The sequence below is a fragment of the Hemibagrus wyckioides genome, linkage group LG02 (assembly GCF_019097595.1).
Source record: "Hemibagrus wyckioides isolate EC202008001 linkage group LG02, SWU_Hwy_1.0, whole genome shotgun sequence".
NCBI classification, from domain to species: Eukaryota; Metazoa; Chordata; class Actinopteri; order Siluriformes; family Bagridae; genus Hemibagrus; species Hemibagrus wyckioides.
In genome coordinates this window covers 24,788,928-24,803,927 of record NC_080711.1, presented here as the reverse complement: position 1 = coordinate 24,803,927, position 15,000 = coordinate 24,788,928, and the positions used below count along the sequence as shown (strand labels likewise).

Here is a 15,000-nt window from a genome sequence, read left to right as displayed (position 1 = left end):
TGTTGGGCAGCAGGTCAGAGACGCCGTTCCTGGCCTCCACGCTGAAGGTGTAGTTGGTGCTGGGCAGCAGGTTGAGCACGGTGACCGTACGGCCACTCAGGCCACTCTGCTGAGGCACGAAGCCCACGTTAGCGCCGCATGGCTCGCAGTGTTCCCGCGGGCCGGAGACGCAGCGCTGACATGACACGCTGTAGCTCACGTCCACACGACCACCCGTGTCTGTCGGAGCCGTCCACTCCAGGATCAGAGTGGACTGTTTCAGTGTGTAGAGCAAGTCTCGTGGAGGAGAGGGCGGTCCTAAAGAGCGAGAAAAACATACAAATGAGTGTGTGTGTGTGTGTGTGTGAGTGTGTGTGTGTGAACACGTGTAGATTTGTAGGACTGTGTAAATAAATGAGTAACACTTGCAGCATCTGGACCTGGGGATCTATAATGTGTACTCAGAGCTCAGTGAGTCGAGTCACATGACCATCACATGACCATCACATGACCGTCACATGACCACACTGTGTTTATGAGCAGCATGGATACTTCACAGCTTTTATTTATCCAGGAATTCACATATCTGTTACTGTTTATTTGTTTTTCAGTAAACCTCTTAATCCTTCATCCCTCAAACGTCTGGCATCTCGACGTCCTGCACTCGGCTTCGCGGCCCGTCCCGATGATGCTAATTACACAATCGATAACGTCATTGACGCAGTAATTGCGCCTGTATAAACGGCATCATGAGCCCCGCCGGCGATATAACAGCAGCTATAATCAATACTGTAATTAAAAGTGCAATTACGACGCGATAAAATCCCTCACAATCCCTCGTTCAGCTGAAAGCCAGAGAAACCCAGCTGACCTGTAAAGCTCGGCTCCGGAGCGGCTTCCGCACTTCTCTTTTTTCTCGCGCGTCTCCTCGGCGTATGATGAGTGTGAGAAGCTCTCGGGCACGAGCGCCGCTCTCGCGCCATAAACTAAATTAAAACAGTAATCAATGGGATTGTGTAGCTCATAGTGAAACACACACACCGACAGACAAAAGCGCTTAACGTGATGGATGAGGTCTGTAAGGGTCTCACGGGTAATTGTGCGGTGCAAAAGTATTCGCACCCCTGCTTTTTGTTTTGTTATTTTTCAGCCTCAGATTTTTGTGACTGACTCAGGGCTTTCCTGAAGCACCTTGGTGGTGATCTCGGGTTTTCTTGCAGTTTAATGAAGCCTGGTGATTAAACACCAGGTTGAACCGGTCAGGTGATGAGCGGTGTCTTGTTTCCTGTAGACCATCATGTTCATCTCAGAATGAGAATCATTTAGGGCAAAAATTCAAACCGAGCCATCTCTCCATGTGGAGCTGCCTGCTTCCGAGACACTGACATATTCTCTACCATCACACATGACTTCCATCAGTCTCATCAGACCTCCTGGCTGCGACTGACCTCCCTGACTACAGCACTTCTCTCCTGTTTCCTCAGGGAGTCAGAACTTCTTTTCTTTCAGAAGAATGGGTGTCATTGTGTTTGTCACACTGCAGAAACACTTCAGCAGACGTCATAGCTTGTTTTTGCCCTGAATCACGTCCAATGAATAATTTGCAATGAGTCATTTCCACTGAATCACATCCAGTGAGTCATGTTGAATTGTTTGGCTCTGAACCAGCTCCAGTGAGAACAGCAAAGCAAAACGCTGCTGTAACGGATGACGTTTTAGTTTTATTTCATCTGGTGAAGAGAACGCTTGCAGAAGGCACAGTAGGGTTTAGTTAGGTGATACGTACGTGTGCACGGAGTGGACGGAGGGTCCAGGAGCGTTCGGAAGTGACCCTCTTCACACACGCACGCGACAGAGCCGTCGTCCTCGGCCACACTGTGGGCAGGACATGCTAAACACTCCTGCTGCTGGGACGACGTCTTATACGTGCCTGGGGGACATGCTGAAGACAAGAAGAAACAAAACACAATGGGATTACTGTCATATCAAGGTCTTAATGCTACTGTTTCAGTGATTCAATTCTTTGAATCAAACACATTTAAATTGAAGCCTCTTGATTCATTTGATTCACCAGTCAGAATGAAGTGCCAGTAAAAACAGACATCAGGTTTTTGTCTTTCATGATCGTTCTGGTTTTTGTGTGCACACAGTTTTAAATTTATTCATGTTAAGAAATCATTTAAAACTTCAAATTTACAAACAAAAACAAACGCTCAGAAACTGAATCATTGTTACTCGACACTGTCAGCAGTCAGGAGATGATCAGCTGCTCCATGGGGAATGTGGTGCAGGACACTAAACTATTTCAAATCTAATATAATGATGAAAAAGATTCCACATGTTCAACCAGGCAGAGCGAGCCAGTGGAGAGCTAGCATGAGTGTGATTAGCTGCTAGCATGAGTGTGATTAGCTGTATTTCATCGGAGTGATGAGGTGTTTGTGCTTCCAGGTATAACTCAGAATAATAATCAACATTAAGCATGTAATAGATCTGGAGCAGAGCCGTGAACATGAGCAGATATGATTTAGCCTTTAATTTCACACAGACACGCTTAGCAACATGCCGCGAGGATATTAGCATGTAAATAAGGAGAACACAACCTCTCTTCATTACAGCACAGAAATTTTAAACTGAATTCTAAATATGTTCCTGAACTAAATCACTAAAAAGGCTGACCTGCGCACACCCCCACACCCCTACACACCCCCACCCCCCTTTCAAACCTGCAGCAGAGACCTGCAGCTCAGTGGAGTGGACGTTAGCTCATCACAGGAAATCACATTCCGCCTCACCTTCCTGTCAGAACTAATCAGGAGTCTGTAGAACAGGAAATTGCATGTAGCCTGAATAATTGCTAAGCCATTACACTCCCACCAACAAGACTATGTCCTCAAACACAGATCTGCATACTGCTGTTACAGTGTACAGAGAGATGGACAGGGAGACAGAGAGAGACCAGACCTACAGTGAAATAGATAGAAAGACTGACAAAGAGACAAGACATACAGAGAGACAGACAGAGAGATGACAGAGAAACCAGACCTACAGTGAGACAGACTTAGAGTCCAGACCTAAAGAGAGATGAAAAGAGACTCCGACAGAGAGACCAGACCTACAGAGAGACGGACAGAGGATAAACAGGAAGACAGACAGAGAGACCAGACCTACAGAGCGACGACAGTGACCAGACCTACAGAGAGACCAGACCTACAGAGAGACAACAGAGAGACCAGAACTAGACTGACAGACAGAGAGATAAGGCCTACAGAGAAACAACAAGGAGACCAGACCTACAGAGAGACAACAGAGAGACCAGAACTAGACTGACAGACAGAGAGATAAGGCCTACAGAGAAACAACAAGGAGACCAGACCTACAGAGAGACTGACAGAAACCAGACCTACAGAGAGATGAACAGAGAAAGAAACAGAGAGACGGACAGAGAGACCAGACCTACAGAGAGAAACAGATAGACCAGACCTACAGAGATATGGACAGAGTGACCAAACCTACAAAAAGATGAACTTAGCAACCAGAGCTACAGAGAGACAGACTTAGAGTCCAGACCTAAAGAGAGATGAAAAGAGACTCCGACAGAGAGACCAGACCTACAGAGAGACGGACAGAGGATAAACAGGAAGACAGACAGAGAGACCAGACCTACAGAGCGACGACAGTGACCAGACCTACAGAGAGACCAGACCTACAGAGAGACAACAGAGAGACCAGAACTAGACTGACAGACAGAGAGATAAGGCCTACAGAGAAACAACAAGGAGACCAGACCTACAGAGAGACAACAGAGAGACCAGAACTAGACTGACAGACAGAGAGATAAGGCCTACAGAGAAACAACAAGGAGACCAGACCTACAGAGAGACTGACAGAAACCAGACCTACAGAGAGATGAACAGAGAAAGAAACAGAGAGACGGACAGAGAGACCAGACCTACAGAGAGAAACAGATAGACCAGACCTACAGAGATATGGACAGAGTGACCAAACCTACAAAAAGATGAACTTAGCAACCAGAGCTACAGAGAGACAAACAGAGAGAACAGACCTACAGAGAAAGAGTGATGGACAGAGAGACAGACAGAGAGACCTACAGAGAGATGGACAGAGAGACCAGACCTACAGAGTGAGCAGAACTACAAAGAGACAGACAGAGAGTCTGACAGAGAGACCAGACCTACATAGAGATGGACATAGAGACGGACAGTCGGACAGCGAGACAGACAAGCAGACAGAGAGACCGACAGTGAGATGGACAGCAAGACAGACAGCGAGATGGACAGTGAGACGGACAGTGAGACAGACAGTGAGCTTTACAGAGTCCAGTGCTGTCTGTTGGCTGGTTTTGTGTGTGTGATTGTTTGCGCAGTGCAGATCAGAGCCTGATGTAGAAAGCGAGGTGGAAAATCAGCTGAAATAAATCAGAGCTGAACGTCACTGCTGTGTTCTCTTCACGCCCTTGTTCTCATTTCCCTGCTGCCTCGGACGTCCTGCATCATCATCCAACAACAACACACCACAACCCCGCCATGTACTGGCCTGGACGCTGCACCCTGATCCTGGACACACGTTTATTAAAAAAAATAATAAAAATTCTTCCGCATATGAACAGGATGGCAAAAAAAATGAAATAATAAATAGCCTTCTCCCTAAGGAGGACATCAAAGTGACAGAACATCTGCAGGATTTGTAGTGGAAATGTGGAGCCACGAACAATTATGGACGCCAAACTGTTTCTGATTCCCTCGCAGAACTCCAGGGCCTCCTGCCAAGCCAGCTGGCTAGCAGCTCATCAATTTGTCTTGTACAGCGTTTAGCTGGGTCTGATTAAAGAGGCGCGGAGATCGGACCGCTTCCACGGCGGCTTGCTCCAGGTGCACTAGCGCAGATATAACGCGTACAGACGGACTCGCTTCCCTGCTGAGCGTGCGACCTGCAGCTTTATTAATAATACACACGCTGGAATTCTTCACACTGCTTGTTGCTTTTGGCAGAAATTTCACTCCAACACCATGTTTTACAGACACAGAGACGGACGGAAGAAAAGTCGTTTCAAAAACATCAGAAAAATGAAATCTTTCATCTTCATAATGACTTACACAGCTTTTTTTTTGTTGAAATGATCAAATTGAACTCCTCTACCCTCACATCCCGCTTTAATAAATCATAGTGTCCGAGACGTTAAGTGTGAATAATGAAGCGTTTTCTCAGACAGAAGGAATTAGCCGACATTAACGTGCCTTAATACGAGCGTCTGCTTTGTGCGCGACCGCAAACGGGCGGCGTCGTCACCGGGACCCGTAATTCCACGCCGTCTTATTTCCAGTGTCAGGGCAGATTTGTAGCAGGCTGCTGGAGGAATCAATAATTCATATCACCTCCTTCACATCACTAGCTTTAAGCTGTGAATTTTAATTTATGAAAGGCGCTTTAATAAACCGAATAAATCCACATTACTGCTGACAGGAAAGGGCTATTTTGAGGGTCCCGTCAATTAGGAAGCGGGATTGTGTGGCCTCGTGACGCACGGCGCCATAAAGACGATCAGACTTATTCCCTCTGTTCCTCTTACTCTCTCTCTCTTTATCTCTCAGTCAACACTTTTACAGACAGCAGAACGTCTCTCCAAAGTAGGACACGGCGTCCCGTTCTGTCCCGTCGACTGCTGCTCTTTGTTACACAAGTGGAGCTGCAGCTTTCAAAGCCAGGCATTTCTGTAAAGCTGGTGCAGTCCAACAGAACGGAGAGATTAGAGAGGCTTGGACTTGGGTGACATTTTAATCAGAACTCTGGGAACTCTGTCATCCTAAACAAAGATTACATCACCGTCAGAGGACCGTAAGCACCAGCAGGGGCTAAATCACCGGCACTGGTCAGGACAGAGATGTCATATAAAACTTACTGAGGCAGGATGATTTATTATAATGGGGGGGGGGTCAGAGAGCAAGAGAGAGAGAGAACGAGACAGACAGACATGGAGAGAGACAGAGAGAGAGAGAGAGACAGACAGACAGATGGAGAGACAGACAGAGAGAGAGAGAGAGAGACAGACAGACAGATGGAGAGACAGACAGAGAGAGAGAGAGAGAGAGAGACAGACAGAGATGGAGTGACAGACAGAGAGAGAGAGAGAGAGAGAGAGAGAGAGAGAGAGCACAGAACATGTGATGCCTTTCTGGAAAAAAAAGAATAACTGATGAATAAACAAATGAAGCAATAAGCGTGAGGAAAGAGGGAGAAACAGTGCTGGTTTCTTGTAAAGAGCTCAGCGTGCTCCCAGCATCCTCCTGGCTTTAATCAAACATTTCCATGGATCAGGACTGATAAGACACGGAGGAAGAGGAGCGTGAAGCAGGAATGAAGGCACCACGGAGATGGTGATTGAGATGGAGCAGTGTAATATCCTGTAATTGGGCATCATGGCCACGCTGATGCTATTATTCTGTGGCAGTAAACTGGAGGGTGTGGATCAGGCAGGGTTTGGGTTCTGTGTGCTGTTTATCAGCTGCCTCACTTCTCATCTAAAATCACCTTCATCCTGATGAACACACATCAGATCCATCAGAGTCCTCGAGTCAGGAAAGGTGAGATCAGAGATCTTTATCAGGGAGAGAAAGAGAAGGATATGATGATGTGTTTAACCCACCAGAGGAAAAGAAGGATAAGGAAATCTAGAAGGTTTCATACAGGACTTTCTCTCTCTGTCTGCCTGCCTCTCTCTGTCTGCCTCTCTGTCTCTCTCTTTCACTCACTCACTCCCTCTCTCTCTCACTGTAGTTGTCTCAGACATTTTTAAATCTCTGCTCCTGCCCTCTCACCAGGTTCACCACCACTCTGCATCACCCGGTTCCGAGGTGTGAGGGCATGGCGTAGCGTGACATCATCAAAACTGGTCCATCTCAGGATTTTGTTTGCCTTCTGTCCCCTCTGATGGATGTCTTCCATTTAGTTCAGATGTGAGGTGATTTGTTCACGTCCACTGCCGAGGAGCTTGACTCAGCCAGGCCTGACGCTGGGGCCACCGGGCCTCAACCCAATCAGCTTCCTCCTGCCTAACCATGGGGGCTGCTGGGGCTTCTCATGCTGTGCGTGTGTGTGTGTGTGTGTGTGTGTGTGTGTATATATATATGTGTGATAGATTGAGAGTCAGGCCGCATTGCATCACATGCAGCCGTGAATACTGAGCTTCTGTCTTGTGAACTTGTTCATTAAGGTCACAGCAGATCATAGCAAACTCACTGACACACACACACATATATATATATATATATATTTAAAAAAAAGGGCAGAACACGAAATAAGCCCAAAAAAGAAAAGCAAGCAAAGAAAATGAACACATCATGAATTTCCAGACTTTCATTATTTATCCAGAAGAAGATCATCCGGTTCTGGTGGTTCTGGACCCCACATTAACCCCCGGTGTAGAGGAACGTTTTACATGTGTGATGCTGCAGAACATTAGCATGGCTCTGTCCCCAAGGGTTTTACCTGACTGATGTGAACGCGTGAGACAAGGCCATTATTTAAAGCCAGACGCTTTCTAAAGATCATGGACCAGAAGAAGTAGTTTTGTTTTTTTTTCTGTTTAAAGCGAACACACTGCTGAGATTCTCCTCCACGCTGGAACTGAAGCTCAGCCTCCTCCATCTGAACTCTACACACATTATTAACTCTACTTTAGTGAGATTACAGAACGTGATCAGAAATTCAAGTCTGCAGACCGAATCAGTCTCCTGTTTGTTCTCAGTTCCACAGAATCAGTGGTTTTTATTCGCTACCTAATGTCACACCTCCATTAACCTCCATCAGCCTCCAACCTCCATCAGCCTCCATCAGCCTCCATTAACCTCCATCAGCCTCCATCATCCTCTATTAACCTCCATCAGGCTCCATCAGGCTCTATTAACCGCCATCAGCCTCCATTAGCCTCCATCAGCCTCCATTAACCTCCATCAGCCTCCATCAGCCTCCATCATCCTCTATTAACCTCCATCAGGCTCCATCAGCCTCCATTAACCTCCATCAGGCTCCATCAGGCTCTATTAACCGCCATCAGCCTCCATTAGCCTCCATCACTGAGGTTTATAGGATAGACGAAAGATGGTTTTTGTGCCTGCATCTGAATTTCAGAGTGTGTGAGGTTCAGGGAAATGACATGGAATAGAGCAGGGTGGTGGGTGTGGGTGTGGGTGTGGGTGTGGATTGATGGGGAGTGGTATGGAGTGTGTGTAGGTGTGTCAGTGTTCAGACACGGAACACACTACTACACGCTGAGAGATCAGACACGGAACACACTACTACACGCTGAGAGATCAGACACGGAACACACTACTACACGCTGAGAGATCAGACATCTGAAGATGTGGAATAAATCACTGCAAGAGAAACGACATGATGGTCGTGTTCAGATTCCTGTCAATCTTTTTAAAGACACGCCCCCGGTGCTTATTGTCTCCTCCCCCACTGTGGAATCCCAAGTACCTGGTTTTGAGTTAAATTGCACATTTCTGATCAGAAATCAGATAAATCACTGAGCCGAAAATGGAAATATAAAGATATCTCAGACTCTCATCATCAATCCTGTATTTATTTCACATCAAGAGTCGATCCTTCAAAAGAGTCAAATTCATATTCAAATCCTAAAGCTTTGGAGTCGATTCCACAGCGAAGAAATGATTCGTTAAGCTGGGAAAGCATGGCAAATGACAGGAACCAGCTTCAGATGACAATCAGCTCAGTGTAATTAAATGAAGAGTAGAAATCAGGACAGTCTTGACTGAAGGTGATAATTAACTTCACTAGAAATTCTAAAGAGTAATTCTACACATACTGAATGACTCAGTGGAACTGGAACGGGTTCGACTCTGACAAGAACGGAGCAGGAACAAAGAATAAGGCGTGTTTAATGTTCAAGAATCAGTAAGAGCTCCGACTCAGAGAGCCTCACACACACACACACACACACACACTTATCCCTTCCATGTATGTAGGATCTGCCAAAAGCATGCGAGCAACAATTAATGGCATCTGTCACGCTGCCGGTGGAGTGAGGGATGAGTCAGGAAGACAATCAGAGAGCAGCAATTAAACTGCAGAACTGAAGCACCAATGACCTTGTTGTGTAATTAACATCTCTTCTTTTATTAATCCCCCCCTTTTTTTTGGATGGGTTGAGATTTAATTAAAAGACAGCATGTCAAAGAGAAAGAGAGAGAGAGAGAGAGAGGGGGGGGGGGAGGGAGGGAGAGAGAGAACAGAGACAGAGAGAGAGAGGGAGAACAGAGAGAGAGAGAGAGAGATATTAAACACAGAGGAGATGGATAAAAACACGATCAATATTATTTGAAAGTCAACAGGATGGAGGGATGGAGGGATGGTGGAGTGTGTGATAGAGAGATTCACACACCTCACTCATCCTCTTCACTGACACTAAACCACAGAGCTGAGGATCAGTAAAACGGTCACAGTGGACATAAAGCACTGTCATCTGACCGTCCATCCATTGTCCAAGTGTTAAAGTTCCTTTACAGATAGAAAAAAAGTGAAAAGTACATGTTATTATTTAGAAACACTACAACACCCTGATCACTCGCACATCAAAGTTAAAGCAGACTGGACGATGTGGTAGTGTCCAGCTGTGTTGCAGGAAATTAACGTGACATGAGCGCATCATCTAAAACCAGAACCGAATAGATCCATCTCCAAAAACAAACAGTTCATTAAACACTTCTACATGACCCTCTGATCTGCAGAGTGTACAGGACGTCTGGGGTATAGGACGTCTGGGGTACAGGACGTCTGGGGTACAGGACGTCACACACGTCTGTAGTATCTGGTGATTGTAATGCAGAAGGCATCGTCACACACAAGAAACACAATATGCAAGACTGATCTCCATTTCACAGCAAAGGAATTTCAGTCCAGATCACCACTCTGACCAACTGACCAATCTGACCACTCTGAACAATTGCCCAATCTATCCAACTGACCACTCTGACCAAATGTAAATATCAATGTGCTAAGAATTTCATCAGAGATGCATTTAATGCACCACGTGTCACACCACATCTCTACCACTCTCCTTTCTTCTCTCCTCTTCTCCACTCTCACTCCTCTCTAATCTCCTCCTTTCCTCTCCTCCTTTCCTCTCTCCCCTCCCCAATCTCTTCTCCAATCTCCTCTCCTCCTTTTCCCTACTCTCTCCTCTCCTCCTTTCCTCTTTCCTCTTTCCTCTCCCCCCTCCTCCTTTCCTCCCCCCTCTCCCCCCTCCTCCTTTCCTCTTTCCTCCCCCCTCCCCCCTCCTCCTTTCCTCTTTCCTCCCCCTCCCCTCCTCCTTTCCTCTTTCCTCCCCCCTCCCCCTCCTCCTTTCCTCTTTCCTCTTTCCTCCCCCTCCCCCTCCTTTTCCTCTTTCCTCCCCCTCCCCTCTCCTTTCCTCTTTCCTCTCCCCCTCCCCCTCCTTTCCTCTTTCCTCTCCCTCCTCCTTTCCTCTTTCCTCTTTCCTCTCCCCTCCTCCTTTCCTCTTTCCTCTCCCCTCCTCCTTTCCTCCTTCCTCTCCCCTCCTCCTTTCCTCTTTCCTCCCCCCCTCCTCCTTTCCTCTTTCCTCCCCCTCCTCCTTTCCTCTTTCCTCCCCCTCCTCCTTTCCTCTTTCCTCCCCCCTCCTCCTTTCCTCTTTCCTCCCCCCTCCTCCTTTCCTCTTTCCTCCCCCTCCCCTCCTTTCATCCCCCCTCCCCCTCCTTTCATCCCCCTCCCCCCTCCTTTCATCCCCCCCTCCCCCTCCTTTCATCTTTCCTCTCCCCCTCCCCCTCCTTTCCTCTTTCCTCTCCCCTCCCTTTCCTCTTTCCTCTCCCCTCCCCCTCCTTTTCCTCTTTCCTCTCCCTCCTCCTTTCCTCTTTCCTCTCCCCTCCTCCTTTCCTCTTTCCTCTTTCCTCTCCCCTCCTCTTTCCTCTCCCCTCCTCCTTTCCTCTTTCCTCTCCCCTCCTCCTTTCCTCTTTCCTCTCCCCTCCTCCTTTCCTCTTTCCTCCCCCCCTCCCCCCCTCCTTTCATCTTTCCTCTCCCCTCCTCCTTTCCTCTTTCCTCTCCCTCCTCCTTTCCTCTTTCCTCCCCCTCCCCTCCTTTCATCCCCCCCCTCCCCCTCCTTTCATCTTTCCTCTCCCCCTCCCCTCCTTTCCTCTTTCCTCCCCCCCTCCCCTCCTCTTTCCCCTCCCCCCTCCCCCCCTCCCTTCCCCTTTCCTCTCCCCCCCTCCTTTCCCCTTTCCTCCTTCCCCTCCCCTCCTCTTTCCTCTCCCCTCCTCCTTTCCTCTCTTTCCTCTCCCTCCTCCTTTCCTCTTTCCTCTCCCTCCTCCTTTCCTCTTTCCTCCCCCTCCCCCTCCTTTCATCCCCCCTCCCCCTCCTTTCATCTTTCCTCTCCCCCCCTCCTTTCCTCTTTCCTCTCCCCTCCTCCTTTCCTCTTTCCTCCCCTCCCCCTCCTTTCATCCCCCTCCCCTCCCCCTCCCCCTCCTTTCATCCCCCCCTCCTCCTCCCTCCTTTCATCCCCCCTCCTCCCTTTCATCTTTCCTCTCCCCCCCTCCCCTCCTTTCCTCTCTCTTTCCTCTCCCCCTCCCTTTCCTCTTTCCTCTCCCCCCCTCCCCTCCTTTCCTCTTTCTCTCTCCTCCTCCTTTCCTCTTTCCTCTTTCCTCTCCCCTCCTCTTTTCCTCTCCCTCCTCCTTTCCCTCTTTCCTCTCCCTCCTCCTTTCCTCTTTCCTCTCCCTCCTCCTTTCCTCTTTCCTCCCCCCTCCCCTCCTTTCATCCCCCCTCCCCCTCCTTTTCATCCCCCCCTCCTCCCCTCCCCCTCCTTTCCATCCCCCTCTCCCCCTCCTCCTTTCATCTTTTCCTCTCCCCTCCTCCCTTCCTCTTTCCTCTCCCCTCCTCCTTTCCTCTTTCCTCCCCCCTCCCCCCTCCTTTCATCCCCCTCTCCCCCCTCTCTTTCATCTTCTTTCCTCTCCCCCTCCTTTCCTCTTTCCTCTCCCCCTCCCTTTCCTCTTTCCTCTCCCCCCCTCCCCCTCCTTTCCTCTTTCCTCTCCCCCCTCCCCCCCTCCTTTCCTCTTTCCTCTCCCCTCCTCCTTTCCTCTTTCCTCTCCCCTCCTCTTTCCTCTCCCCTCCTCCTTTCCTCTTTCCTCTCCCCTCCTCCTTTCCTCTTTCCTCCCCCCCTCCCCCCCTCCTCCCCTCCTTTCATCTTTTCCTCTCCTCCTCCTTTCCTCTTTCCTCTCCCCTCCTCCTTTCCTCTTTCCTCCCCCTCCCCCTCCTTTCATCCCCCTCCCCCTCCTTTCATCTTTCCTCTCCCCTCCCCTCCTTTCCTCTTCTTCCTCTCCTCCCTCCCTTTCCCTCTTTCCTCTCCCCCTCCCCTCTCCCTCCTCTTTCCTCTCTCTCTTTCCTCTCCCCTCCCTCCTTTCCTCTTTCCTCTCCCCTCCTCTTTCCTCTCCCCTCCTCCTTTCCTCTTTCCTCTCCCCTCCTCCTTTCCTCTTTCCTCCACCCCCTCCCCCCCTCCTTTCATCTTTCCTCTCCCCTCCTCCTTTCCTCTTTCCTCTCCCCTCCTCTTCTCCTCTCCCCTCCTCCTCCTCCTCCTCCTCCTCCTCCTCCTCCTCCTCCTCCTCCGATGTCTGGAACATTTGCTTGTCAGCAGAACTCGTCCCTAAACTCCACACCTCGAACAAGGATGAGCTGTCAAAACCATTTTCCATCTCTTTTCTTTCTGCCTGACTCCACCGCCGCAGAAACGCAGGTGAGTCGCTTCCGACACTCGAGAGATGGAAAGACAGCTGAGGTTTTACAAACACGCCGCTCCCTGCAGATTAGCGCAGGAACCTGGCAGCGTTTAGACGTTTAGACATCTTCCTCTCATTTCTGACAGCTGCGGAAATTTCAGGAGGCTTTCTTCAAAAACAAATGGAGCTGCAGATGGAGTTCATGTTGGTTTATGGCGCTTTAGCAGGATCGCTCAGATCTCCAGTGTATTTACATCTAAGCTTCTGAAATGTATTCAAGCAGACAAGATCTTTCACTCAGACGTGAGGGTCAGAAGCTTCCGGTCATCAGTATACGTCAATGCAGCAGTGCTGAATGCATTTTTTATCCATCAGAGGGAGAGGGAGAGAGAGGGAGAGAGAGAAACACACAGCAAGAGAGAGAGAAACAGACGGAGAGAGAAACAGACAGAGAGAGAGAGAGAAAAACAGCAAAAGAGAGAGAAACAGACGGAGAGAGAAACAGACAGAGAGAGAGAGAAACAGACGGAGAGAGAAACACACAGCGAGAGAGAGAGACAGACAGAGAGAGAAACACACAGAGAGAGAGAGACAGACAGAGAGAGAAACACACAGAGAGAGAGAGACAGACAGAGAGACAGACAGAGAGAGAGACAGAAAGAGAGAGAGAGAGAGTAGCCTCTGCAGAAAGCTTGCTGTGTCACTTCCACTGCTACTTCCTCCTCCTGTAGGAAAGGAAAAGCTAGGAAAGCTGACATGCAGGAAACAGAATTTCCCATGAGATTGAGAAAACACTCACAGAGATACTCAAAAGCTCCAGTTCTGGTTCTGGTTCCACAGTAAAACTGCTGTTGAACATCATCATCAGCATCATCATCATGATGCAGCTCAGAGTGAGGATCAGACACTGACTGCATTTCAGTGCATCACGACTGCAGCAGTGTAACGGTCACGAGTTCAATCTGGACGCTGCCGGACTCAGACATGCCTCTTCCTCCTGATACTGAGGTTTATTTCTGACCTTGCTGTGACCTTCACCGTGTTTAAATCAATAAAATCTAATCAGAGAGATGATTTTTTAAGTTCATTATACACATTACTCAGTTTTATCACCTAAATATCCTCATGGCCGCCTCCTGCGTCCTCGTTCAGAGTTTATTAATAGACCTGAACATTTTTAAAGATTTAAAAGTCTCTTTTAAACAAATAGGACAGGACAGTCTGCTACTGTTAGCCCAATAATAAATCTGGAGATGCTTCATTTCTTGTCCTCAGGGAAAATTAAGGAATTTTGTGCAGATCTCAGCCATAAAGGAAGTAGATCATCCCTCGGCAGCCGCAGGAAGCATCTCAGATTTTATTTTAGCGCATTACTGCATGCAAGTAAAGAGGAAAAAAGCTTGATGTGGTGACAGGCTGCAGGCTAGCAGGAAGTTCCTGGACGTCTCGCCCGGTGGTGTGACCGCGGCTCTCCGGCAGTTCTGGGATTTCAGAATTCTGCTCACTAACTTCCTGATGAAACACGTCAAGCTGTTTTTGCAGAACAAAGCACAAACAAGTCCATTCTCTACGCCAAGAGAAACTTTTCATACTTTTATTTGTGTGTGTAGAACTTCGTGTAGGTCAAAAGCTCCTGCCCTCTGGTTTGTTCCAGCTTTCCAACAAGCTCCAGAACACCACGGCTGATTGATTAAACTGATCATAGAGTTGGGAATGTGTGTGTGTGTGTGTGTGTGTGTGTGTGTGTGTGTGTGTGTGTGTGAAAATGCACTTGATTTCCACGCTCGCTCTCCGAGATACTGTTGGGTTTTCACACACACCAGATGGCTCCGGAGTGTGTGTGGGTGTTCCTATTGATTTTTCTTGGCCCGCGGTCCTATCAGCATCTCTCTGCTCGTATCTCACATTCTCTCTTTTTTTAAACCCACTCCGTGGTGCACTGAGGTCTTCATCGCTGGAGGCTAGCGTTGGGAAAAAATACGCTAAACTCAGCAAAACATCCACTTACATGTCCACATGGGAAAGAGCAGTCTTGACTCCGATGAACCGCTCGGGTTATTTGGCACGAAGCACAGAGTAAACAAAAAGAAAACAAAAAAATCAGCACTATCTTTCTGGAGACTGTTCATCTTGAGAGGATCTTATTTTACTCCAAAAATAAAAATAAAATAGGAGCTGGCTGCAAGATCTTTAAATATACATCAGTGTTGTACAGAGAGGGTGTAAAGATCATTCAGCAGAAGCAAAAGTAAACACACAAGTC

General features: G+C 48.2%; 1 protein-coding gene across 2 annotated transcripts in view; it reads right to left on the bottom strand.

The window, feature by feature from the left end:
* LOC131343264 (ephrin type-A receptor 7-like) overlaps positions 1-15,000 on the bottom strand; it is a 104,391-nt gene that overhangs the window by 25,634 nt on the left and 63,757 nt on the right. For both annotated transcript variants that reach the window (XM_058374819.1, XM_058374826.1), the window contains exons 4-5: positions 1,766-1,921; positions 1-297 (exon numbers count right to left, since the gene is read on the bottom strand). The exon at positions 1-297 is cut by the window's left edge and continues 42 nt beyond it. In XM_058374819.1, coding sequence (XP_058230802.1) covers positions 1-297; positions 1,766-1,921 — 453 coding nt within the window. The remainder of the gene's footprint in view (positions 298-1,765; positions 1,922-15,000) is intronic.